The 26,756-nt window shown below is 44.3% G+C and overlaps 1 protein-coding gene across 1 annotated transcript in view; it reads left to right on the forward strand.

Annotated features, from left to right (window-relative positions):
- Cfap54 (cilia and flagella associated protein 54) overlaps window positions 1–26,756 on the forward strand; it is a 303,089-nt gene that overhangs the window by 83,057 nt on the left and 193,276 nt on the right. The window contains exons 23-29 of the mRNA XM_037211918.1: window positions 4,228–4,364; window positions 7,114–7,261; window positions 8,913–9,068; window positions 11,637–11,759; window positions 20,654–20,779; window positions 23,137–23,254; window positions 25,721–25,810. Coding sequence (XP_037067813.1) covers window positions 4,228–4,364; window positions 7,114–7,261; window positions 8,913–9,068; window positions 11,637–11,759; window positions 20,654–20,779; window positions 23,137–23,254; window positions 25,721–25,810 — 898 coding nt within the window. The remainder of the gene's footprint in view (window positions 1–4,227; window positions 4,365–7,113; window positions 7,262–8,912; window positions 9,069–11,636; window positions 11,760–20,653; window positions 20,780–23,136; window positions 23,255–25,720; window positions 25,811–26,756) is intronic.

Below are 26,756 nucleotides of genomic sequence, written 5' to 3' on the forward strand. Positions count from 1 at the left end.
CTCATTGACACCAGGGAGCCAGCCTAGTGTCACTCGGGCGAGGCAGGCATGGGCTGTGGAAGGCTGTGGGGTCAAGGCCAGGCTACGTTTCGTACCTTTGAGTCTCTCTGTACATCCGTTTTGTCTTACTCTCTCTAAAGACTGACTTTGTTTACTTCTCTACTTTTTGAAAGGAAAATAGCCATTCCTGAATTTGATACATCCCTTAATTCCAGCCACCCAGGCCAGCAGGCCCTGGAATTTGAGTCCAGATTCCTGAGAAAGGGTCTGATTGGCTCATTTGATTTAGGGGAGTCTGACTTGACTTCTGTGTTTCAGTACAGATGTTTTGTGAGCCCACTCTTCTTTCCTGTGGGGTCACATCTGGGCAGTCTGATTGGAAGTCCTCTGAGCAACCCCCCCCTTTTGTATCAGCAGAAAATTTCAGTCTCTCAGCCGGCATGGACTTTTCCCAGATTCTCTGACTCTAGAACCATCTACTCCACTTCTGTTTTACCCAAGCCGGTCCATACCTGATGGTGCCTCCCCTGCCCTCCCTAGGAGCTTCTTGCATAAGTGATAACATTTTCACCAAATTCTTCTTCTATTGAGTGTGTTATTAGCCTTGACATCAGAACTAAACGTTGAATGAAGTCCCTATTGCTTTAGAAGCGGCTATGAAATACCCTGGCAGTAAACAATGTCGTCGTCTATAGTGAAATTGCTTGACATCCTCCTACTGGGGGAGAAGGACATCTCCAGAAAAGGGTGGTTTTTAGATTTAGTGAACAGAACATTTCTGAGTACTCAGTCTGCCCCGGGTACTCCAAACACAGGATCCTGAGGACCGAGTGTATGGAAGTGTGAGTTAGCAAGCTAGTGTTGCAGGGTGCTGGGTTCTACCATCAGAGTTTACGGTTCACTAGGACCTGGTAGGACCAGGAATTTTGCATTTCTAGGTAGTTCTGAGTGGTTCTGGTAGTCCAGAGCTCCTATGGTGAGACCTCTTGTTTTCAACAAGTGAACAAAATGTGGTGGTGGGACCTAGGTAAAGTAAACAGGTAGACTAGATAGCAGAAAGGGGATGAGTGCTAAGGCACAAATATCTAGAGTAAGGCAGCGGAATGGACAGTAATGATAGTGTTCAGCAAAGTGACAGGGAGAGCGTAATTTGAGGAGAGACCTGAAGGAAGTGGTTCTCTAGGGGAAAACATTCTGAAGAAGGAACAGCTGGAGCGGGAGCCCTAAGGTTTTCAGGTGTTCTCCCAGTCTGTGGTTTGAATGAAAACGGCCCCCATAGGCCCTCAGGGAGCAGCATGATGAGGAGGTGTGGTCTTGTTGAAGTGGGTGTGGTCTTGTTGAAGGCAGTGTGTCATGGGGGGGGGTAGACTTGGAAGTTTCAGATGCTCAAGCCAGGCCCAGTGTCTCTCTCTCTTCCTGATGCCTGCCAATCTGGATGTAGAACTCTCGGCTACCTCTCCAGCATCAAGTCTGCAAGGTGTGCGGCTATGTTTCCCACCATGATGAAAATGGATTAAACCTCTTGAACTGTAAATCAGCACCAATGACATGTTTTCCTTTGTAAGAGTTGTTATGGTCATGGTGTCTCTTCACAGCAATAGAAACCCTAACTAAGACACACTGTGTCTGATCAACAGCAGGTCAGCTTTTATGACTGGAGCAGATCGACCCCAGGAGAGCAGGGAGTGGACAGACATGTAAGATGTGGGGCACTGGCAGGATTTTGCCTTGCCTAAGATGGGCAGCTACTGACGAGTCTTGATTCATGCTGTGGCCCAGTGTAACTTCTATTTTTAAAGGTTCATCTGGCTAAGTTGGGAACTGACATGGAGAGTATGGAAGACTACTCTCCCCTGCTGAATTCCAGTGAGAGGGGAAAGGGTCTCTCCTGTGGTGACAGGAGCCAATGTGGTGAGAAGTGGTCGGGTGCTGGGTATGTTCTGGAGAAGGGCTAATGGAAATCCCTAACAGGGATAATGGGGTGGGAAAAGTAAGTTTTGACTCTAAGGTCAAGCATCCTATTCGAAGGACAGACTTGACATTATCTGAATTGAGGATGAGGCTATGTGGTGTATTCTTGGAAGCAGGGGAGAATTGAAAGTTGGGGCATGTTGAGGTAAGATACATGCCTTTGGGGCTTGGGTGAGATATGGACATGAGAAAGAGTTGAGAATAGTATGTGATAATTCAAACCTTGTGGCTATCACTAAGAAAATGTAGATGGAAGAGGGAAGCCTGAGGGGTCAGTGAACCTTGGGTATCCAACGCAGAAAGAGTGGGCAAAGAGGAGGCTGGGGAAGGCACCCGGAAGGGAAGGTGGTCATTGAGGCAGGAAACAAGCCTGGAGTGTGGACTTCTGGAAGCTAGCTGTATGTGGGTTATTTATCAGGGAGAGAGTATCTAACATAGTCCATTACGTCATTAGTCTTTTAGTATGCTCCTCCTCATTTTAACCCCTCCCCAAATATCTGTTCTGTCCAGTGCTGTTAGGTTAATTATTGGTGAACGCATGGACATCATGACACTTCCTGTTAAAAAGCCTATGGTGGTTCATGAGTTCTTAAACCTTCTTTATTCATTTTTAATTGGCACATCGAGTATTCAGTAGTTGAGCCAGTAACAGTCCATAAGGCCAACACCTTATCCATTAGGCACCCAGGGATTTTAATAACCTGATTTGAAAAGGAAGGGAAGCTCTGCCATGGGTCCGCCAACCCTCCCCACACATCGTCTTAGTTTCCTTGGACCATCTTAGAATTACACAGTGTTTTAGGGACTGCTGCCGCAGCTGTCTGATTGGTCAGATGTGGCCCACAGCAGTGACTCACTGTACTTACTCTAGGAATGGTGCTCCTACCTCTTCCGACTGTCAGATTCGGTGCAGACTTTCAACCTCTCCATGCCCCGGCCTCCTCACCTGCACAAAGGGTGCTGATGGGCTGTACAGAGCAGTCGGTGGCAGAGGCCCGAGTGTTGAACGTCGTGCTTTGCCTCTAGAACGTTCCGTCTGTTTTCAAGGCCTGACAGAACCCATGGCCTACATTAACTTGTCCTTACGCTACGTGTTTCTCTTCCCATTCTGCTTCATCACTCCAGTCTTCCTTCCATGCTCTCTGACCATTTTTCACGGTTTGTTCTCACATTCTGTCTAAACTGTACCATCTGGAACTGTGCCCTTGCCTCAGGGTTCAACTCAAGCTTCCCACGCCCTCCTTCTGAAACGTGCACTCTGTGTTACTAAGACCCCCACAACAGTTGTGGATTCTTCATAGCTTCGCTGTGCTGTTGTGCGGTTTATGCCTTCCTTCAGCTCGGTTCCACAGGCAGTGAGGGCATTCCTAAGCTGACACTCGTGTCTCCTCTGGCATTGAGCACAGGATAGGAACTTACAGGGAAGCTTACCACTTGGTGAGTGAGGAGGAATCGTCTGACAGACCAGAGAAGTTCTGGCCTTGTAAGTTTTTCCCATGAGTGGATCATGTTCTAGTAACATGTCCTTTCTGTGCTTAATTCAATGAATTTATTTATGCCTTATCATTTGAGGCAGCGTGGAAGTCATTTGGTGAAGGTTCATGTTATGTATGCATTTAAATAGAAGAATTTTTAGAAATTCCCTTCAATATATTCTATCAAAAGAAGGTCAGTTGGTGATTTTTTTTTCTACTGAGCTTCTAAGCTTCGCTGGTGAAATTATTTTTCTCAACACTGAATCTGTTAAACTTAAAAGATATGGACTCTTGGAAAACTTCTGTTTTATTCTTTACCCTTTTCAGCTGCCAACTCTTTGTCGCACAGAAGCTCAGAAAGTGTCAGTCAGAACCAGGAAAGAATGAAATACATTTCCTATATCAGGTTGGGGAAATCTGATTGTTTCTCTTGGAGCAGATTGTTCATTATAACGGTATCTATAATAAATGGAGCATACTGCTGAGATGGATGGAAATGAAATTAATTTGGCTCAGATGTGATCTTTGTTTTGCTTATGAGGATTTGAAACATCCTTACAGAGTTTCGAATTTCCATGCAATTTAGAAATAAGAGAGATTTCAAACTGCATCTGCCTCCCCTGCCGGTGGCCATTCGTGGCCACCCCATCCCTCACTATGGCCCTGTGGAGCAGAACAGTAAATGTGAGATTAGTGTGTGGCAGGATGTGTCCAAATTCTGTTTGAAATATGCGTGTTCCAAGTGAAAAGACCCCTTGAGACAATATGTTTTTTGTTACAGGTCGCCTATCAGGTTGGGAACTATGAGTTGGCCAAGAAGGTCTTCTCCCCAGTTTGGGATTATATTGTTGCTTCTCCGCTTCAGGATGATCAGTCCGTTATCACTCTAAGCAGCATCATGACGGTGACACAGAGGAGGTAATTAGAAATGCTACTTTAAAGCCCCATGTTGTGTGTTTTCATTTGCATATCAAGACAGCTCATATAAAAGTATATCTAACCAGAGTTATAAAATGCATATATTCCAAGGTCTTCTGCCCTCCTTAGACATGACCTCACTAGAGTCAGGAAAAAAACGGTGAGGCAGATGGGTAAAGGTTTTGGAATAAAAATGTCAAGGGGTAGCAGCCAGAGCAGAAAACATAAATGCTCACTGGAGACTTTTGAAACTGAGGAAGGAGAGGATGGGGCCGAGGTGTGAGGACTTGCTGTGTGGACTGCGATTATGAAGGGTTTTCCTTGCTTCACATAGGCTCCTAGGGTTACACTCTCGGTAGTTGCCAACATGCCTGTAGAAGCCATAGAGAACGGCTGACGATCTTCTCATCTTTTTGCTGTTTTTCCTTAAAGGAGCAGGACTTCAGGACAATCCCCAAATCAAGCATTTCAGGCTTAGTTCAGGCCGTGTCTACAAATTGAAAAAAAAAAAAATCCCTCACCTGCTTATTAATGCCTAAAAGAGATAACCCTTCACCCCTCACAGACAAAGAACTTAAAAACATAAACAATAGACAAAACAAGATGTTGGTAATGCTTATTTGCACTAAACGCTTAATTCCATTTCAGTTAAACACATATAGACTTTCTGCCCTGTTCAAGGGTTGTGTGTGCGGTGGGAGAAAGATCTGAGGGGCATTTTAAGAGGAGAAAGAGGTGCTTTAGGTTTTGTGTGAGCTGTAGTGTAGAAGAGGGCTTGAATATTGACTGTGGTTTCCAGCTTTTAGTGACTGGGGAGTCTGCAGCATTCACTAAGGGAAATGGGGTGTGTGTGAGGGACGATACTAGTGAGGTGGGGCATTGATTACTTTGGCTTTTCCAGCAGGATGCTTTTGTAGGTCAGGAGATGGTAGTCGATGTTTTGTTTAGTGCTGACTGATGCCCTCGGATTAGCTGGTGACAAACCCTCACACTCAAGCTTCAGGTCCTTCCGCTCTGAATCTCCTGACCCCATAGAGACAGTCACAGCTAAAGATGGCAATTCGGAAATTGTCCTCGAGGGTCACCATCGAAATCTTGAAAAGGAGCCTTGTCTTCCAGAGGAGGATGTTTGAACCTCAGCAGAGAAGAGACAACCTGGGGTTGAGAGCTGGCGTGGCTTCCATGAAAGGGGCAGATGTAAGAGATGGAAGCAAGGAAGGCTGCTGAGGAGAAATCTGTCCAGGAGACGAGGAAACAGGGAGGTGCATTGCTAAGGGGACTGGGAGTCACTTGGCGGGACTGTCCTGCTCTGTGACACGCCAGTGCCAGGTCAGGCTCAATGAAATCCTATAGAAAGGTTGAGCAGGATAGACATCAGGAGACATTTAGAGTGGGCAATTTGGAGGCCACGAGCAGATTCAAGAGAGCAACTCATGGGACACCAGGAAGAGCGGAAGTGCTACTGAGCAGCACTGACGTCATAGCTGACGCAGAACTTTGTGTCGAAGCAAGTCTGGTTCCTGATGACTAAGAGTCCGCTTGACTCATGTTTATATCCCAGGGTCTTAGAGAGTGTTATGCACATAGTAGGCATTAAGCAAACACTATTTTTTTTTTCCGAGACAGGGTTTCTCTGTGTAGCTTTGCGCCTTTCCTGGAACTCACTTGGTAGCCCAGGCTGGCCTGGAACTCACAGAGATCCGCCTGCCTTTGCCTCCCGAGTGCTGGGATTAAAGGCATGCGCCACCACCGCCCGGCTGCAAACACTATTTTGAAAATGTGGATGAAAAAAGAAATAAGTGAATAAGTAATTGGTGTTGTGACAAGCTAGAAACATTGGACAGTGATGTCCCTGCGGGTCACACGATGATATAAGAGGAAGCAGAGACTAAGGGTCTGTGAGCCCCGATGTGGAAGGGACTTACTGGACTCTGAGGGGAGCAGGGAATGTAACGGAGCCAGAAGGTGATAGGTGGGACAAAGGCATGATTCACGGCACTGAGGGTCATTGGAGGCCAACAAAAAAGCACAGTGTGTATTGCAGGGTGGGGCAGGAGAAACAGAACCCTCCTGGTAAGAGGGTCCAGAGCTCAACGTGGTGGGATCATCTTCGGGTGTGAATTAACGATGTCGGGCTCTTTCCTGCTCTTATGGGGTCAGGAGATTCAGAGTGGAAGGACCTGAAGCTTGAGTGTGAGGGTTTGTCACCAGCTAATCCGAGGACATGAGTATTGGAAACCAAAGAGCGTCGACATATGTCAAGCTCTGCTGGCCTTTGGCACTGTGAACTGTGATTTAGCGAAGACAATCAGAAATACCCAGAGCCATTAAGACCCATTCTCTGTAGCTGAATTTGCTTCAAATGCTCCCATGATCGCAAAGTTCATCACTTTTTTTTTTTGTTTTTCGAGACAGGGTTTCTCTGTGTAGCTTTGTGCCTTTCCTGGAACTCACTTGGTAGCCCAGGCTGGCCTTGAACTCACAGAGATCCACCTGCCTCTGCCTCCCGAGGGCTGGGATTAAAGGCGTGCGCCGCCACCGCCCGGCAACTGCTTCCCTTTCTTAGTTGTGAGCTTGTTCTCAGGTTTTGACATGAACAGACACCTGAGAACAGCTGTTCCGTGTACTGCCATAGCCGTCAGGGTCATTGCGTAGATGCGGAGAGTCCGCAACCCGGAAAAGGTTGAGCAGGTGCGGCCGGCCGGTCACTGTACAGCAGCGCCCTTAACACCGTTTCCTTCTTCTGCAGATTGCACTCGAATGTTCTGGCCGACACTTCTTCGATCCTCTTGTACCTCTTCCTTAGAAATATCTTCGTGATGAGCGACATTAAAATTAAAGAAGAAAATCTCTTCTGTGATAATATTAAAGGCAATGAGATATTCCCTGCCCAACAAGTGAGTAAATGTCCGGAGCTATGTGGGTTCCACTGTGTTTGCCTCAAGAAGGGATGCCTTTGGGATCTTGTGTCCTTGTAGTGGACGGACCAAGAGGACGCAGCCTGGATATGTTGTATTATTTCATATTCCATGCAGGTCTCCCAGCCACCAGGTCATGTGTCCTTCTTCTCAATTTATCTTTTCTCCTCTGTGTACAAGACCGGGATATATTTCAGAATTCAAATCTGTACAACGTGGACAGTGAAACACTTGTAGTCCCACTACCGCTAAGAACACTGTGGCTTCATTTTTTATATGATTTCTCTGCTTTTGAAAAGGTTCAGGGATTAACATATTATTATTTACAAAATGAGATCTCAGGCAATTTATTGTTCAGCCACCTGCTTTCTTAAAAATGCCTTTTTTTTTCTTAGAGATGCTTTTGTGCTGGTATATATTAGCTTGCTATGCTCTTTTGAATTATAAAATTGCATGCTTACACAGAGGCAGAGGCTTAATAGCCCTCCTAGTGATGGACTCTCAGGACATCTGTACCAGGCTCTGTGTAGTCCGCAACCCCATAGTGCTCTGACTTTGATAGTGATCTTCTATTAGCTCTTCCTTCCAGTCTGTGCCTCTCTCTTTGTTCCGTCTTTCCTCACCAGATATGGAAGCTTCAGGCATCTACTTCCTTTCCTCTTCTGTTTTTTGTAGTAGTTGTTTTTTATATACCATTTTGATTTGCACAGACTGGTAGTTTGTTCCATGAGGCCCACGCCAGCGACAGGAGCCCTTCCTCCAGCCCAGTTCACTGCTCTTGGAGCTCAGGGTCTCAAAACCACCCGCCTGCACTGAATATCCTCTGCACTGTATTCCGTTTCTTCTCTTGCCACACCCCGTCTGGAAAGGAAGCCATTTAAAAACCGCTTCTGTGAATTTCAGCACCAGAAACCACCAGTCCAGTAGAAGCTGCTTGTGTAGAAATTTCTGGTCAGTGTTTGTACAGTTTCTCTTGTGAATAGTGTGGATATAAATATAAATAATGTGGATATAAAAACCCCAACATTTTCTTTCCCCAGAAGGAAAGTGAAAGGAGAGGCGAGGACTTCTACCCTTTTACAAGGCCTTCTGTTCTTTTACAGGCATATTTAACATCGCAACTCTTAACTTGGCATTCTTCACCATTTCTATTTTGTTGGTGAAAATATAAATAGAAGTATTAGTCTGGCTTTCTGAAAATGTTCCATTTTCTCACAAATTAAGGAGTGAAATTAGACTCTGTTAATCAAGTGAGAACAATATTATTGGTATATTACATTTTAATTATTATTCATCACAATTTGTGGTTTTAAAAACTAGTTTTTTTTTCTGCAATTAAAATACAGCTAAGATTTTTTTTTCTCCCCAATAAAATAGATGGTCACATTTTCTGTCATTAGTGACTCTTGTATTATCTTACAAACCACTCTGGGGGTTAATTCCAAGATTATCCTATGCACATGGAGCATTAAGGGAGAGGCAGAGCCTCCCCAGGTTAGACTTTCTTCATGCTGTCATTCGTGTTGTTGAGCCAGAAAGACCACATTCCTTGTCCTCTCTGCATCTGGAAGACATCTGGAGTGGCATGCCTGATATTGGCCAGATAACCCTGGTTCTTGTGTCCGCACAGCTGGCCAGACTGATGGAATGTGAGAACGTGCTTGTGGCGCTGGAGCTCAGCAACTTCCTCAACGATGCCAATTACGCCCTTCAAGCAGTGACCCAGTGCTACGGGCTCCTGGCTCCCATCATCTATCACAACATTGTTTTAGTACCTGTCATACAGGTAAGGGTGTCCCGTAGCCTCCATAGGAGGTGTGTGTACAATGAAAGGTCAGTGATTGTTATGGGAAAGATGAGCCATATGACTCCATAAAGTGCAAATGGGTCAAGAAGAAGTATTGTGAAAAGGTCCCAATGAGTTATATATCAGAAAGGAACCAAATGTGTTTCTTTGAAAGCACACATTTTGTGCTTTAGTTAAACACTAGCGATGGTCATGTTCCAGTTTTTATATTCTTGTCATCGTAGATACAGCAGTATATGTTTATCACCCATCACTAAAGCCATCGCAAGAGTGCCATAGTGAATAACCCAAGAAAGCTTGCTTTGTGGCAGAGTTGGTTTTCTCATTCAAAGGGAGGAGAATAAATGATGGTGAAACGCTTAGTTATTCATCTGAAAGAAAAGTGGAATCTGACTTCTATTTGTACTTTGTGAAACTGCCCACATCTGTTAAAGGATTACAAGTAAAATAAAGCAAAACTTTACGGGCCAAAAAATTAAAAATTAACCAGGAGCTGACATCTGTAGTCCAGGGTTTTGGGGGAAATCTTCCCAATTAAGAGAACTTCTAAAGCCCAGCAGTAGTGGCACACATCTTTAGTCCCAGCACTAGGGAGGAGAGGCAGGTGGATCTCTGAGTTTGAGGCTAGCCTGGTCTACAGAGAGAGTTCTAGGACAACCAGGACTACGCAGAGAAACCCGTCTCTGGGAAAAAAGATAGAACTTTTAGAAACGATAAACTGTATGAGACAAAAGAACCATGACAAAGATCATAAGAAAGTTGTGGGATTGGAAAAAAATAAACTCAGAGTTAATGGGGAATGAATTAGGTATAACAGGAATCCTTGCAAGTTGGCCATCACCTGATAGGTAGATGGATACAGGATCTGAATAGGCAGTTCATAGAAAACCAAGTCCACCGCATGGTAAGATGCTTGGGTACAAAATATTTCTAGAACCATGCGTTGGATTAACGATGTAGAATCTGTAACTCCCATTGCTGGTGGGAACATGTGATAGCAATGGCATTCTGACTCACTGACAGGGTAATGTGAATTGTTAGGAGCTTTTGGGTTTTGAAAAAGAAACTTAATGAAATTAAATCTAACTTTAAGCAAAATTAAAACCAAATAAATCAGATACAGTAATTCCTCTACTGGTAATTTATTTCATTAGAACAAAAATTTAATCAAATTAAAAATACATTTATCTGACAGAGCAACCACCCTGAACGTGTTACACAGAATAAAATCCTTACTTGGCGAAGTGCTGGGGCTCTCCCGACCCCTTGTGTCTCAGGTCCATGTATTTTCCCTCCTGGGGATTTGGTACCACATAATGGTCATTAACTTAGAGTGTGGACTGTGGCCTCAAGGTTGATGCTTTATCCTCCTCAAGGCTCCCAAAGCTGTTGCTCGTGTACACACCTTAGCAAGTAGAAGGGCGTTTTCTGTAGTGTTTGGTGAAGGCAAGATAAATGATGGAAAGCAGCAGTAGTGCCTGAACCAAAACATTAACCATGGACTATTCAATGTGAGAACAATAGATTATGGTTGGTCCATGCCAGATGATCATACGGAGCCATTGGCAACACAAACTAGGGCTGTCCCTGTCGATGTGGAAGCACTGTTCGTGAGGCATAGTTGAAGGAGAAAGATAAAAGTTCAGACCAGTATCTAAAAGTGCCATTTTGTGAAATAACAACAAAAGTCTCCCTTGGTAAATTTGCATTTGTGCACACACATATGCACACATACACACATGTAGGAGCTTTGAGAAATGACTAGGGTAGTTAGCATGATTTGGGGATGTGATGGGCAGTGGGGACAGAGGGTAAATTAACATGGGGAAGAAAGCATTAAGCATCCTCACCAGTGTATCAGGATAATGACATATAGTTAAAATGGTGACTTGAAGTAAGTCAAAAGCATGAACACACACACACACACACACACACACAGACTTGTTCTTTGGGATCATCAAAATCAATGGCTTGCTGTAGTCTTAACTCTGCTTCTCTGACAATCGCATTGTTCCAACCAGCAGAACTGAGAAGCCCAATCTAATAGTTGGTTCTTGATTGAATTCAGGAACACACAATGTGAAGAAGTAAATCCCGGTATTAATTGATTTTCAGTGGTGTGAACACTCAGTTTTAATCTGAGAGGGACTATCATTTCAAGTGCCTCTACCCCTCGGTACTGTCACAAGTGGCCTGACCCCCTCTGCACTTTGCCAAGGTCCCCCTAAGCACAGATGTGACCTTTAGTGTTTTGGATCCCTCTAGCATTTGGCCTCTTTTATGGTGCTTGTGAAAATAAGCATTGTTTTATAGTTATCTGTATATTTATTTTGTACTCTTCACTCATTTTCAAGTTTATGTAGATAGTTGACTCATCTGAAAATGGAATATGTCCATTGTATCTATGTTTATTCTTTTATACCTGGTGAATAATGACCAATTGAAGTGGCATTTCATAGCCTAAGATGGATATGATTTATATACTACATTTTATACAAAATAAGATGGTATTTTGACACAAAAATCATTGTGCTTCTGTTTTTCTAGATCTTGATAAAATGTATTGTGGTTTTGCAAGGAATACCAAGTATTGTTCACTCAAAGAAAAACATTGCAAGCTTTGAGAGTATCCAACACATGATAGCTTGCTGTATCTTCTACATGACCAAGGTATTTATCTCATTGTCTGTCTTAGCATTGGTGCCGGGTGAGACAGTCAAGCTTTGTTTAATGGTGGCAATTGGAATGCAGAAGAATAGCATCCCCAGGGCCAGGGAGAAGACTCAGGAATGATGAGTTCATGATGCTCTCAATGAGGACCTGAGTTTTTTCTTAACACCCTTGCCAGGCAGCTCACAGCTGCCCTAACTCTGCTTTCCAGGATCCAATGCCCTCTTCTGGTTTCAGAGGCCACGGCACTAACTTGTTATTAAAAAAAAAAAAAAAAACCTTAAAAAAATTAGCATCCCCAAAGCAATGTTTCCTAGATGAAAAGCAAATGTAAAGCCTACACATGACAGGATGGTAACTGCTGTCAGGCTTTGTGATAAAACCGTGGTCCCCTGCAAACTCAACCTTGATGTCACTGAAGTAGCATTTGGACATTGTCTGGCATTATATACAGTCACACAGAACACATGTTCCAAACCCTAGACTACTGACGCATTTAGTATGCTGTGCACGGTCTGTACATCACCTTGTCAGGCCCTGGTCATGATGGACGGAGCCCAAAGGCAGGCCTCAACTATCAAGGCCAGGGTCTGGGCTAGGATAATGGAACTTAGCTCCACAGGGACAAACAATAGCTGGGTGTGGTGATGATGCCTTAATCCCAGCACTTGGGAGGCAGAGGAGGGTGGATCTCTATGAGTTCTACACAGTGACTTCCAAGGCAACCAGAGCGACGTAGTGAGACCTTGTCTCAAGAAAACCAAAACCCCCAACCCCCCAAACCAAAAACCACAACCACAACTCAGAGACCAGCATCAAGATTACAATTAAAGAATTAATCAGTGAATGCGGGGTATGATGCTTTTATGAAATTAGGATGTAAAAGAGTGAGGGCAGCCATGAAGGAAAGGACAGGCTAGGTATGAGACAGGTGTGCCAGCCCCTGAGGCCAAGTGTAAAGGCAAATCCAGACCATGGGTTGGGCGTGGTGCATCTGGAGATGGGAGCTGAGGATGGACACAGGCAAAGTATAGGAAGAAGACAAACTGCTTTCTCAGGTTTCAGTCTGCTCCTTCATTCAACAGCTATTCACTGATTATTTACAGTCAGGTTCTGTTTTGGGAATTTGGTGTATGCCCAAAGAATTAGCGCTTCGTTGGTGATAGCAGCTCTGTATCGTGGGTAAGGAACAGTGGGTGGTGACACTCCCAGAGCTGTGGAGAGACTGGGGAAGGCTCCGATGAGATCTGGATATCCTTTAAGCAAGGGGTACAAACTCCTCAAGTGACCACTGAGACCACACAGGTAAAATAATGTGTGATTTGGTTGGCTAGGAGGCCAGATTGTTAGGTCCCGGGACAAACTTACCTGTGACATTCCTTAAAGAATTAAGTAATTAAGATAACAGCCCAGTTCTGTCTCATGAGCTTATGCTTTAGTGGGGAGGAGACAGGGCACACTTGTGTGCCTGTGCATACACACGAGTAATTCTGTGAAGCTTTGAATGATGCAAGTGAAAAGAGACTCAGTTAAGGGAAAGGCATTTATGGGCTGGGCTTTCCTTAGAGGGGAAGGCCCCGACAGCAGACAGAACATGTGAACATGCACTTGGAGGCCCATGGCCAGTCTCATCTCACAACTGAGTAGACATGAAGGAAAAGTAGAAATGAGATTTTTTTTTTTAAAGTAGAAAGTAGAAATGGAGGATAATTCTTTGTGTAATTCACCCTTCACTATGTTGGAAAAGGCCAGAGGTGAGTTGGGACCAAGAAGGCAAAGAAACCTTTAAAGAGAGAGAAATCAGATGATATAAAACCAATCAACCAACCAACCAACTCAATAATGATACAAGACACCTGGCTTCGGTAACAAACAGATTTGATAAAGGTCACAGAAGCAATAGACTGTGAGTTAAATACCCCGGTGTAGAATTGCTCAGAGATGGTGAACCCATTCAGAAGGCAGATCCAGAGCCATAACCTGAAAAGACCAGGAGTCTAGGTTCGAGAAAGAAATAGATGAAGCAGTAATAGCCTCCCCGAGTCCCAAGCAGGATTAAAGTAGGAACACTCGTGTAGAGAGGTGTTGGTGACGTGTTTGAAGTCGATGGTTAAGGACAAGCCTTCCAGGCTTGAGTACTGAAGAACAGATTCCTGGACATGCAAGGAGAATCAACTGGCTCCCAGCTTAGCAGCACTAGAAGTTAAAACACTGAAACATTGTTTGAAGGATAAGGCCTGAGGTCCCAGAACTCAGAACCAAGAAAGATACCAGCCATTTATTCAGGCAAAAATAAACACTTTCAAAGTACAAGTGTGCGCAGAGCATTGTGCCCGTGCCCTTATCTGAGGAAAACACTTGAGGAAACCCTTTATCAAAAGACAATTGATTCCAAGCGGAAGTCCCAAGATAGGGGGAGGCAAGAAGGGAGGAACGATAGGAACAATGAATCTCTCACTATATGTATTATTAAAAGTAAATAGATGATAAGGGTGTGAGTTGGACTTGGTAATGTAAATGCCAAGTAGGCTTTCTTGAAAGACAAGAGTCATCCTTGAAAGACAAACCTATTAGTAACCCAGAACTAAGCCTTCTATTATATCCGAGGGCGGGGGGAGAACATTTAGGGTCAGTTTTTGGTTGTACAAAATTATGATTGTTACACCAAACGTGTGTAGCTTAAGACTACTGTTTTCTCTGACAGGACACACACACATATTTAAAGATGATTTGGTGGTGTGTCACTGTGAGCGAAACTTTACTGTACATTATAGAGGGGGAAAAGAATGAAGTGGGACCAAAGAGAGAGAGAGAGAGAGAGAGAGAGAGAGAGAGAGAGAGAGAGAGAGAAAGAGAGAGAGAGAGAGAGAGAGAGACTAAGAACAAGAAATATGGGCAGAGAGGGAAGTGCTAACTTAACCCAAGTAAGAAGCAAGGAAGCGTGTCACTTCAAAGATGGGAGTAATAAAACAAGAATTAACCACTTTACCAAGTGTGGATGGCCGCAGAAGACAGGTGCCCAGGAAGGCTGGAAATGCAGGTTCTCATGTATTATTTCAGAAACGATGTCTAAGATGAAGCGGACAATGGTAATGGGCAAATATCAACAAAATAAAGGAGGAAGACGATGATTTCTGCACCAGAGAAAGCTGAAATCGAAACCACAAACATTAGCCAGAAATAAGAACGGCCTTATGCACTGTCCCTTGGCTCTTTTGGGCTGACCTTCCCTGTCGCTGGGAGGCTTCAGATCTAGTATACGCCAGTCTCAGGACAGGCTCACAGTCAAGCATAAAAGACCAAGTCTTCCCTAGAGTGAATTCTTCACACCACAAAGAGGGAGAGTCTGAGTTAAAATAAAGCTTGGATTTTTTTTATAACAGCAAATTCAAGAAAAATAAGATTGCACGAAAAATGCCACAAGGACATTTGATAACACTTAGCAACCTTTCCTAATAAAATTGCTAGTGAGTTGGGAATGAAAGGGAACTGCTGAATAACGATAAGGACATTTACCCAAATTTTAAAGCAAATATCATGCTAAATGGCAAATTTCTGAAGCCATTTCCTTAAAAACCAGGCCCAGGAAGGAGGTGCTGACTTTTAACTGTCTTGTTTTCACAAGTTCCTTCTTGGGCTAGAGATATGGATTTGAAATACTTTTATAATAGTAGAAAAGGAAAATGTCGCTTATTAGCAATTGTAGGGGTCTCAAACATCCTGTAAGGAATAATTAGGATTATATGAAGACTATATAAAGTGGGTGTATATTAAGCAGATATGAGTGATAGTTTCATTTTATTTCAGAAGTCATTAGAAACAGAGGGCAGGCTGTACTATTTAAAACTCAGCAAAGTGTCAGAGAACCTGCAGGAAGGAACTGAAATCTTGCCAAGGATACACATTAAGATCTGAGCATATGGCAGGCCACATCAAGTTCCTACACACGAAGATACACTGTAACGGAAATATAAATCCTTCCTAAAAATGACACTTAAATTTAATGCAGTCTTAATCACAATTCCCGTGGGGTTTCTTTAGAATCATTTAAAGGTTCTCAATAGAAATTAAAACTCACTACAAAGGTGCCTTGGTAAAAATGGTGTTAAGGCATTGTGGGCAAATCGATCAGAGGAATAGATTAGAGGATTCAGCCCACGTCTCCGGAAGAAACGAGTGTGTTACAAAGGTAGCAATTTGATTGACCATGGAGACTTTGATCTACTACTATAGTTTTCAATGTGGGGGACCCTGGTATAAGTGACTATGCATCTGAAGTAAGCCAGAGTCCTACCCCACACCATAACAATGGCCAGCTGGATCCAAGAAAGTTGGTGTGGCTTGGAGTCAGGGGTCACCTTCCGCAGCAACAGGGGAACACATACCGAAAAATACCGATAGTTGTAGTTGGAACATTTTTATGGCAAGAAATTATAAGAAAAATTAAGGGCCCTATCAGAAGGGGGAAATGTGTGGCAGGTGCAGGATCGTGACTACTGATTGCCTCAGAGAAGAGTCCATGAGAAAGTAAGCAGTTCCTTTAAAGGTGGAGCAGCAGGCAGTTAGCAGTGGAAAGGTCCTCCTCTGAGATCCAACAGGAGACTTTCAGGGGTTTCAAGCCCAGGGATGGCAAAATGGGGGCCTGCATTTTAGAGAAAGAAATGATTCCAGTCTCATGACAGCTAGTGGTTTGAAGGAGGTAAGAGCTGCGGCAGGGGATGAGTTAGAAGGCAAGGAATGGTAACTAGAGAAATGGAGAAAGCGAGAGGCGGGGGGCGGGGGGGGGGGCGGGGGAGGCATGGACAGGTTCAAGAGTTATATGTGAGCTAGATGGAGGACCTGGCAATCCACCCATGCAAGGGTAAAGGACACAAAGGCAGGGCCTGGGTTAATATCTAGCTATATTTTCTGGACATCTGGACAAGCACAATACTTTTAATTGACCCCAGATGAGGAATATTTGTGTGTAGTGAAGGAGAAAAGGTTGTGCTTTGGAAAGAATCAGTTCTGAGGTCCTGCAGGCCTAGGGTGCAGGGGAGGAGAATCGTGTGTAACTCCAGAGGGGCTGTTCCACGTGGACCACGACCGAAGCAGTAGCCAAGCAGGATGCTGCCTCAGACAGGCTGCTGCAGAGACGGCAAAGGAGCTACTGAAGAGTCCCAAAGATGCACAAATCCAGGGAGCAGCTCCTGCTTCGGACTAGGTCGGGGGAGGAGTCAGATGAAGCCCGCTGTCTGTCATTCCCACGCTTCTCAGCCTTGGTGCAGAATTCATCCCGTCTTGGTCACCTGCTGTAACCACTGGCAACACCTGCTCTTCTCTGATGCTCCCAAATTCATTAGTGCTGTGCTGGGCCTAGAGTGCCCCTGCTGCCCGCCTCCTCCTCCTCCTCCTCCTCCTCTTATTATTATTATAATATTATTTTCTTTTTTCATTTTTATATGTGTCTGGGTGCTTTGTCTGCATGTATGTGCACCATGTGTATACCCCGTGCCCTTGGAACTCAGAAGAGGGCATTGAATTCCCTGGAACTGGAGCTACAGATGGTTGTGAGCCATCATTTGGGTGCTGGGCAGTGAACCCAGTCCTGTGCAAGAACAAGCGCTATTTTAACTGCTGCACTAAGCTCGCCAGACCCTACTGGCTTCTTCAGAGACTGTTCATCTGCTTGGCCGGCCCACAGATGCTTCCACGGGAGAAAGGTGTTTCTGTGGAGCTGTGTTCCTTTCTGGTAAGGAAAGGGGCAGCTTGCACTCTCCTTCAGAACACTGGACCCAGTCAAGCATCCTATTTAAATGACATGGCTCCACCCCAACAAAGAAATTATATTCCAAGGTAATCGGTGACTTTCCAATCGCAAGTTTTCTGTCGAGAACAAACACAGCAAATCCTGCTTATCCGGGTAGCTAGAGCATTTAAATTCAATGTGGAAGGAAGGAGTCTGCAGGGGAGAGGTGAAGATGTGCAGGATCCCTGTAGGTTGCCTGATGACAGGGAGGAGATATACCCAGAGACAGCAGCTGGGGAAGAGGAGGGTCGGGGAGATGCCGGTCCACAGGCCACAGTGGAGGCTGATGTCCCTGAGCCCTCATGCTGTCACCCTCAGCCCTTGGAACACTGTGGCTCTTGCTCTGTACCCCTCCTGGCTCACCAGCCATGTCCCCACCCCTTGCTCCCTCACCTGAGGAATCAGGGGATTAAGTTGTGGCATAACCAGAAATGACCTTGACTCCATTCTGACCAGGAATAAGAATATACTTATCAGGATTTTTGTTACCTGAACTGGGTTTTTCCCCAGCTGGGATATTGGGCATTGTCTTTCTAGAAGTTTCCTTTAGCCTGGTCTGTGGTTCGCAAATCATGTGTTATCTCTGAATCCCAGATGTCGTGTGTTCATTTGATATAAACAGTACTAGATTTTCTCTTAGAACGTGTGGAACTCGGTCAAGCAAAACTGTGTTTTCTTCGGAAAACCATCTCTTTGGAGGGCTTAGTCTTTTTTTATTTAAGCAACAGTATTTTTCCCCCTCCATGTTACTATAGTTTGGGAATTTGTCATCTCACATATTTTGCTGTTTTTGCGTTGTGTTAAAGCTGTCAATGCTAAACATTAGCTACACTCTTCATTTCTGCCCATCATTTGGTCTGTTGAATAGAGTCGGTCCTTTGTTTTTCTCTTCATTAGAAAACTCAGTTCTCCTCATTTATTGTTTTCTCATAATATACTTAGACAGGAGGGAGAAAGTTGCACAGCTCCATCTAAGCCAAATGAACGCACACTGGAGTAGAGTGCAGAGTTCATGTCAGCCCACATCTGTTTTCAAATAGCGATGCTTGCCCCACTCACATGCATGTTTATACATTTCAAATTAAAACACAATCATCTCACTCTCCTCCATCCCTTTCCTCCCTCCAGCCCCTCCCAAGTCTCCCTTCCAACTCCTTGCATATCCCTCCAATTCTCAAATTGATAGCCTCTTTTTCTTTATTAATGTCATACACATGTGCACGTATGTGTATGCACAAACATAAAATTTGCAACCTGCAAAGCTTGTGTTTGTTATTTGTATGTATATGGTTTCGGTGTTGACCACTTTGTATTGGACAACCAAGAAGGGGGATAATTCTCCCTCAGCAACCATTAGTTGCTTGTGGTTCTTCTTCTGGGGGTGGGGTCCCGTGAGATGCCCCTTCCGCATTAGTATGTCTGTCCATACAGTCGTTGTTCTGTCCTTGTTAAGTCAGCCATTTCTAGGAGAGACTGTTTCGCAGTAGACATCCTGGTTTTCTGGCTCTTACAACCTTTCTGCCTCCTCTTCCTCAATGGTATAGATGTTTCCCATTGGGGCTGGATTCTTCACGATCTGCAGATCTCTGCCTTGTGCCCAGCTGTGATTTCTGTGACGGTCTCCATTTACTGTAAAGAGAAGGCTTCTTTGATTAGGGGTGGTGGCTACACTTATCCAGAAAAGGTGACTTGTGACCAAGCCTCTCATATGCATTTTGTCATGAAATTAGACTGTTGTGTCAGACATTCAGCGCCCTGCAGGGCCATACTCTGTCATCATCTCTTTGCTACATGATGTTCCTCACAATGCACTGCTTTTTGGGAGTGCGTTCTCCTGGCTCCACAGAAACATTTCTACTCCTTAGTATTGGGTGGATCTTAGTAGTTCTAGGTAACCATTCATTATTTCTAAGTCCCTTCCTGTTAGCCCTTCTCCGTATTTGAAGTAGTAGTGATCACATATCTGAAAAAAGAACCATCTTAACCAAATATGTCTACATATAGCACATTCATACAAAAGTATTTATATTTTCAGTTGTCCCCATAGGGCTTACCATGAATGTGTTCCCTTCCTTTCACTGAGGCAGTGGAAATATGCAAATCAGATAACTACAATGGGAAGTATGCAAATCAGATCACTACAATGGGAAGTATGCAAATCAGATACCCGGCTATGGACTCTCCTTAGAGTTGATGCTAGAACCAGGATTTTAATGATACGGTGGGCAGCGCTGTACAAATAAGGGATGGCAGGTACATTAGAACATGACTCAGCCAACGAGAGACATGAGGTTCCCGTTCTGAACCATTGTGGTGTTTGGGATTACGCTCGGCTCAACAGTGAGATGACAATGGAAGATTACCCTTGAAAAGGGGACAAGGGCCAGGCTGGAAGGGGCAGAGTAACCACTGGCAGTATGCTACTTCTCAGGGTTTTCAGAGGATCTGCCCAACCGTCTACTAAAATATCTCGCAAATCACTAGGTGCTCCACACTCAGGACATCATGTGGTCAGGAACTGTGCCATTTCCTATAGAAAGCAACTTGAGAGCAGACAGGTACGGTAGTGCATGCTGGTAATCTAGAATCCCAGCACTTGGTAGTTGGAGACAGGAGCATCTGCAGTTCTAGACCATTCTCAGCTATATAGTGCATTCGATGACAGCCTGGGCTACATGAAACCCTGTCTCAAAATCCAACAAGTAAAACAAAACAAAACACAAATGAGCAACAAAACACTCAAAATGAAAGGTGCTATGCATATGACATTAAGGAACAATTGTTTTTAACTCGGCTTTTAAAAGTAGAGTAGTAGTTCTTAATAGTAGGGTGCTGTATCACAGAGCATAAAGCTAAACGGCCCAGAGGGATAGGAAATGCATTATTGATAAGCCATTATGAGTCCTTTACTTAAAGAATAGTAGAGTTATATAATTTTAATTCTAGAGAAATATGACCCAGAGGTAAGTTTCCAGTTTCCTTAACAATTGTGAGGTGTTGTTAGACCCACAAGACTTAGGGGAATTTGAATTTATGAAAAATTTTATGCATTGAACTTGGAAAGAGAGGCATCCAACAGAGATAATTAATACTTACTTTTAATTAGATTCTACGTTCCTGGAAGGAATATGACCTGGCGGTAATGATTATAAATTATGGGAAAAAGACGTTGGACATCACATCGGGGTGCAAATCTCTATTTGGTATGGACCAAGATGAAAGTGGAGAGGAGGTAATTTGTTTTATTTTTTTGTTTGTTTCTCCTTTTTATATATTTACCTGTTTCATTTACTGTCATCAAACACATTAGACATTGATCAATTTGTCATCTTTACATTACAGAAAGTAATTTCATTAGGAATTTCTTTAATTTAAAAAATTTTTTTTTTTTTTTTTTTTTTTTTTTTTTTTTGGTTTTTCGAGACAGGGTTTCTCTGTGTAGCTTTGCGCCTTTCCTGGAACTTGCTTTGGAGACCAGGCTGGCCTCGAACTCACAGAGATCCGCCTGCCTCTGCCTCCCGAGTGCTGGGATTAAAGGCGTGCGCCACCACCGCCCGGCCTAAAAAATATTTTTAAGATAGAGTCAAGGCTAGCATATTGGATAGTTATCCACATTCTGAGTACTGACTACAAGGTAGATGAGGCTAGACCTTTCTATATTCAGTGGGACACTGGACTAAATGCTTCTTAAAAACACCTTTTTTTGAGTTTAAAGATGCTTTGTTCTGGTTAGTCCTGAAATTTGCCAGAAAAACCAGTTCCACCATTTTGACTAAATTAAGCCGAGCTTTTATTAAAATGTTAAATACTGACCAAGATGGAAACTTTTGCAGCTGAATGGCCCAGAGACACGCCTTGGTGGAGTTTATAAGAACAAAACCCATAGGTCATCGTACTTTCCCGTGAAGATTTGTTGTTATTTTCCAGGAACTACAACTCCCAGAATCCCAGAATGCTACCTGGTCCTTGGGCAGGTGGGGCTTACAGGTTAAATAACTTCAGGTGTAACAGTTCTGAGTGTATCACCGAAGGTAAAAATACCTAGCTGAATCTTCCAATCTCATGTTCAAAGTAGATTTATGAACATCCACGATACCTGGTCCTGTCTTTATGAGGCTGCTAATTTTGAGACTAATCTTCAATATGTGCTTCATAAGCAGGAGTCTTAGAGGGACTTAAGACTTTATTGCTTTGTGTTGAAATGATGTGGGCCAAATGTGTTTGTGGGTCAGGTTTTGAGATGCTTCTTGGCTTACTGGGTTTCTGAGGCACGCCAGGAAGGACCTTTGGTCTCCTGCCTCTCACATTGAGTTAGATTGACTCCACATCTTCCTGAGATAGAAAGCAAGGCAACTTGTTGGCTGGTAAGGTCTCCAAATCATCCTGGCTGGAGGATTTTTAAGCTGTAACATCTGTTTGGGGAGTAGGATGTGGGGCTTGTTTTGCCTAGGGGAGATTTTGATTAAAGTGGAGGCAGTTTGAATTTGTTGTTTTCAAACCAGTTGCTTACTCTGCCCCCTTGTGTTATCCAGACCGTGACTCAAGGCTCTGTGCCCTTGCAGTACTGCGGGTGAGTCTCACACCTCTCTCCCTGGAGCCGCTGGTCCAGCAGGAGGTTGTGACACTTCCCACTGACTAAGGTTGTAGGATCTGCTCATTGGTCAGAGGCAGAAGTCCCTAGAACCGCTAGAGACCGACCGTCTAAGAGACTGAGAAGGGTTTGTTTGTGATAACAGGAGACACCATGGTGCAGGTCAATTCTCAGTCCTAGAGAAAACACGGTGTGTGTGTGTGTGTGGGGGGGGGGGCGGGCACACACAGGCCAGTCCTTAATCTGCTAATTACTGAGCCTGTTAGGTTTTAGTGAAAGGCAGAGGGGTGGAAGTAATTAGCTGGGTTGTAAAGGTGCTCCTTCTGGGGAAATCAGAACCTAACAGACTAAAAGGATCCCCTCCTGGCGGCTGGCTGGGGATTTTATTTTGAGGATTTTTTTTTTTTTTTTTTTTTTTGGAGGTGACAGCTACATTAGGAAGAAGGCAGAGACTAGAGATGTGGCACAGTAGGTGGCGTGCTGGCCTGGCATGCTGGCAGCCCTGAGTTTGATCCCTAGCACTTTCACAAACTGGCTGTGGTGGAGTCTGTGGTAGTCCCAGCGCTGGAGAGCTGGAGGAAGGAGGATCAGGAGTTCAAAGTTGTCCTTGGCTACTTAGTGGTTTGAGGTCGGCCTGGGCTACCTCAAAGACACTGTTTCAACACGCACCCATTCACGCACGTACGCACGCATACATCGTGTTGCCGTCGCCACCGCCACCACCACTGATAAAAGAAGAGTACGTGTTCTGGAAGGGGCCAGCGGGAGATCCTGGAGAAGGGGGACAGGAAAGAGGAGCATTTTGACTTTGTCCATGAAACTCTTAGCACTTCTAGCTAGAATGCACTACCAGTTACTGTAAAATCACTAATTCTTGTTGGCTAGCTGCGCAGATCATAGAACAGGAAAGGGAGAAACAGAACATAACGCAGATTTTTCGAAAATGACAATTTCCCTACCATGTTAAAATACATTTTGACATTTACCAATGTTTCTAGGGTACTTGTTCTAAGAAAACTTCAAGAACCAAGAAGCCCCAGCAGGTGCTGTTGCCTGAAAAGATAAACGAACAGCTGGCCTTGCTGGAGACACATCTACTCAAACTGACAAAGCAATGTAATTTTCCCTCTTATATCTGTTTAGCATTGTTTCTTAAAATGAGAAACTGTTTTCTTGAAAGAATTAAGATGAGATTAGTATTTGGTAAACCCGTTAAGGATTATACAGTGTGTCTACATTATGCCATTAATCCTAACAACACTTGGTTAATAAGAGATTGCTCACTGCTCTTTACAGGTGTGCCTCATAAAGATAAGGGATTTGCTTAGGCTTGCCTGGCTGGCTTGGATATGCATCTGCGTCTTCCAGCTTTAGAGCAGGTTTTTATAACCTTGGCATTACTGTTATTTTGGTCCAGATTGTTCTTATAGGTGTCCTAGTTTGGGTTATTATCGCTGTGATGAAACTTCATGATCAAATTGGGGAAGGTAAGGGTTTATTTGGCTTACACTCCCATATCGATGTTCACCATCAAAGAAAGTCAGGGCAGGTACTCAAACAGGACAGGAACTAGGAGGCAGGAGTTGATGCAGAGGCCATGGAAGGGTGCTGCATACGGGGTCAACCTGCTTTCTCATAGAAGCTAGGACCACCAACCCAGGGATGGCATCACCCACAGTGGGCTGAGTCTCCCCCATCAATCACTAACTAAGGAAATTCCCTAGAGCTGGATCTTAGGGAGGCAGTTTTCTTAACTGAGATTCCCTCCTTCTAGATAACTCTAGCTTGTGTCAAGTTGACATAAGACCATCCAGCGCAGTAGGGGTGTCTCTGTCCTAGGCACTAAAGGGTGTGGGACAGCCTCCCTGGGCACTGACCTTAGGAACAGAACACACCATCCATTACACTGTGGTAACTGGTTGGGAAGCAGACATTGGTGGCAGTGTGTGAGGGGGTGGGGTGGGGGTGGGGGTGGGGCCTCAAATCAGGAGCTGCTGCCCTAAAGGCAAAAATGCAAGGCTTTCCTCTCTTTTCCACTATATTTCTTGCCTGTTTTAGGCTGAAGTTGTGAATTGAGCCTGATGTTATGTCGTTCTCATAATTAGTAAACCTAGTTTATGGAAACTGTAATTATTTAATCACCAACATAAAAGTATGATTTCTTAAAATTTAAAATGTTCTAGAAATGTGAATTATTTATTCTCATATCAACAGAACTTTCATTAAGAAATAAAATGTATTACTAGCTACACAGTAAATTCAGTAACAATAAAAATGACTCTGTGTTAGCCGGGCGGTGGTGGCGCACGCCTTTAATCCCAGCACTCGGGAGGCAGAGCCAGGCGGATCTCTGTGAGTTCGAGGCCAGCCTGGGCTACCAAGTGAGTCCCAGGAAAGGCGCAAAGCTACACAGAGAAACCCTGTCTCGAAGAAAAAAAAAAAAAAAAAAAAAAAAAGGCTCTGTGAAGTGTCTCCTATGTGTGAGATACTATTATAAATACATTATAAAAAATTATACAAATTCTATATAATACCCTCATAAGGAAATTGCTCTTATCTTCATTTTAAAGGCAAGAAAACTGAGGCAGAGATCCTAAGTACCCACCACCCCCACCAAATTCCACAGTTCAAAAGTGTCAAGGTTGGAGTTTAAAGTAGAGCTGGGCAGGTGGTGCACACCCATAGTCACAGCCCTCAGGAGGCTGAGGCAGGAGGACCACAGATTTCAGGCCAGCCTGGGCTACAAAATGAGTCCTTGTCTTAACCAAGAAAGATGGACCTTGACACGGTCTGGCTCTGCTGGCTGTGCCGCACGCTATGGTTTATAGAGTGACTTCATTAAGGATGGTGAAGGGACTCCGGCCAGCCCCAGCCTGGCAAACGTGGCTCTGGCAGGCCTTGCCCTTCCCCCATCCCTGTGCCTTGCTTAAAACCATTAGATTACATTCCTAAAGCCAGCCACCAAGGTCCATTCCCTTCTCTGGACACTTACGCCAGACTCATTCCTGAGCTGACTACCAAGGTCCAGCTATCAGAGTATTAAGTCCCCTTTGGGTGCCCTAATTAATACACCCAATCAAAATGAAATACTTCATCTTACAGGGTTTCCCCTTTTACGTTTATAAGACACCATTTCCCTATGGGCCACGTCCGGCTCGTCTCTCTCCAGAGACAGTCCTTTGTCCCCCAGGGACAAATATCCCTTGCCCCTCTCCCTTGCTCCCGTCTCCCTCTTCTTCTATCTCTTGTCTTTGTGCCTCATTTATCCCTGCCCTCTGTCCCCGTGGGGCAAATACATCTCCTTTGTGCTGAGAACTTGGTCTTGGGGGGTCCTGTGTTGATACCTGTCTCTTCAGATGGGGTTAATATGACTGCTAGATCTGATGGTGGGCCCTTTAAATTTTAAGGAAAAGGAAAGCAAATACTTGATCTTTTTTAACCTACCCCAAATATGATATATTTGATATTTTAAGTTCCATGCTTTAGTAATTAGTTGATATTTCCCCTATTTTAAAAAGATGTGTATGTTTTGGTTATTGAGATCCAAAGAGACATTAGAATTTGCTAATGTTTCTACCTTAGTCACCTCAACTGAACTCTCTGGAGCAGAGGACCCGATCTTTCTTTACCCCGTGGTTCTAAACTGGTCGGTGAAAGGCGCCATGAAGGAAGGTGAGTGCTGGACGCCGGCTTCTGCCTTAGGTTGCTTCTGTTGTGTGTGTGTTGTATGCTCGGTGTTCTCACCCACTGAGAATATGCAGACTCTTGACTACTAAGTCGTTGAGAAACCTAATGAGGTGACTGGAAGTCTGGGAAGGAAGAGCCTTCCCAAGTGACTTCGAAGCGAACTGTGCCATTATGAAGGAGACAAAGAGGAGGCACTGGAAAATGCAGTCATCATTTTGAAATTCACCTATGGAGAGCTGCGGCGTTTTGTTTTGCTCTGAGTGACAGGGGGTACAGATCAGCGTGAGATGTGGCCAGCCCTTTCTCCTGATGGCCATACACCACGAGCAGCTTCAGCTAAATTGTTCTGAATATTGAGGTTTTTGTAGGATAAACCAAATATCCAGTGTAAAGTATCAGTGGCCATTGAAATAAAGCAGCAGTACATCCAACAAACACTCTTAATATTTATAAGTGAAAAAAATCTAACCCACCGGGGGGCTCATCCCATCTAACCCATAACCCTGGAGAAGAGTAACCCTCCCCCTTAGCAGTCATTACTGCCTGTCGTTCTTCATCTAGGGATGGGGCCCCATAAGATTGCCCTCAGCCTTCTTGGACGTTGATTGGTGGTGTCACCATTCAGACTGAGACAGTGTTGAGACTTCACGACAGGCGGGACTTCCCTGTCATGGCTGGAAGACACAATTTCACAGCAGACTTCCTGGTCCTTCGGCTCTCACACGCTTTCTGCCCTCTGCCCACAGTGTTCCCTGAACCTTTAGCACAGGGGTCGGGACAGAGAGGTATCAGTTTGGGTTGGGCACCCTATGGCTAGTTGTTCGCTGCATTTTGACCAGTTATGGCTTTCTCTAGTGGTCTCTGTCTGCGGCCAAAGGAGGCTTCTTTGATAAGTGGTCAGAGCTACATTTATCTGTGGGTATAATTGGCT

The sequence above is a fragment of the Peromyscus leucopus genome, chromosome 18 (genome assembly GCF_004664715.2).
Source record: "Peromyscus leucopus breed LL Stock chromosome 18, UCI_PerLeu_2.1, whole genome shotgun sequence".
NCBI classification, from domain to species: Eukaryota; Metazoa; Chordata; class Mammalia; order Rodentia; family Cricetidae; genus Peromyscus; species Peromyscus leucopus.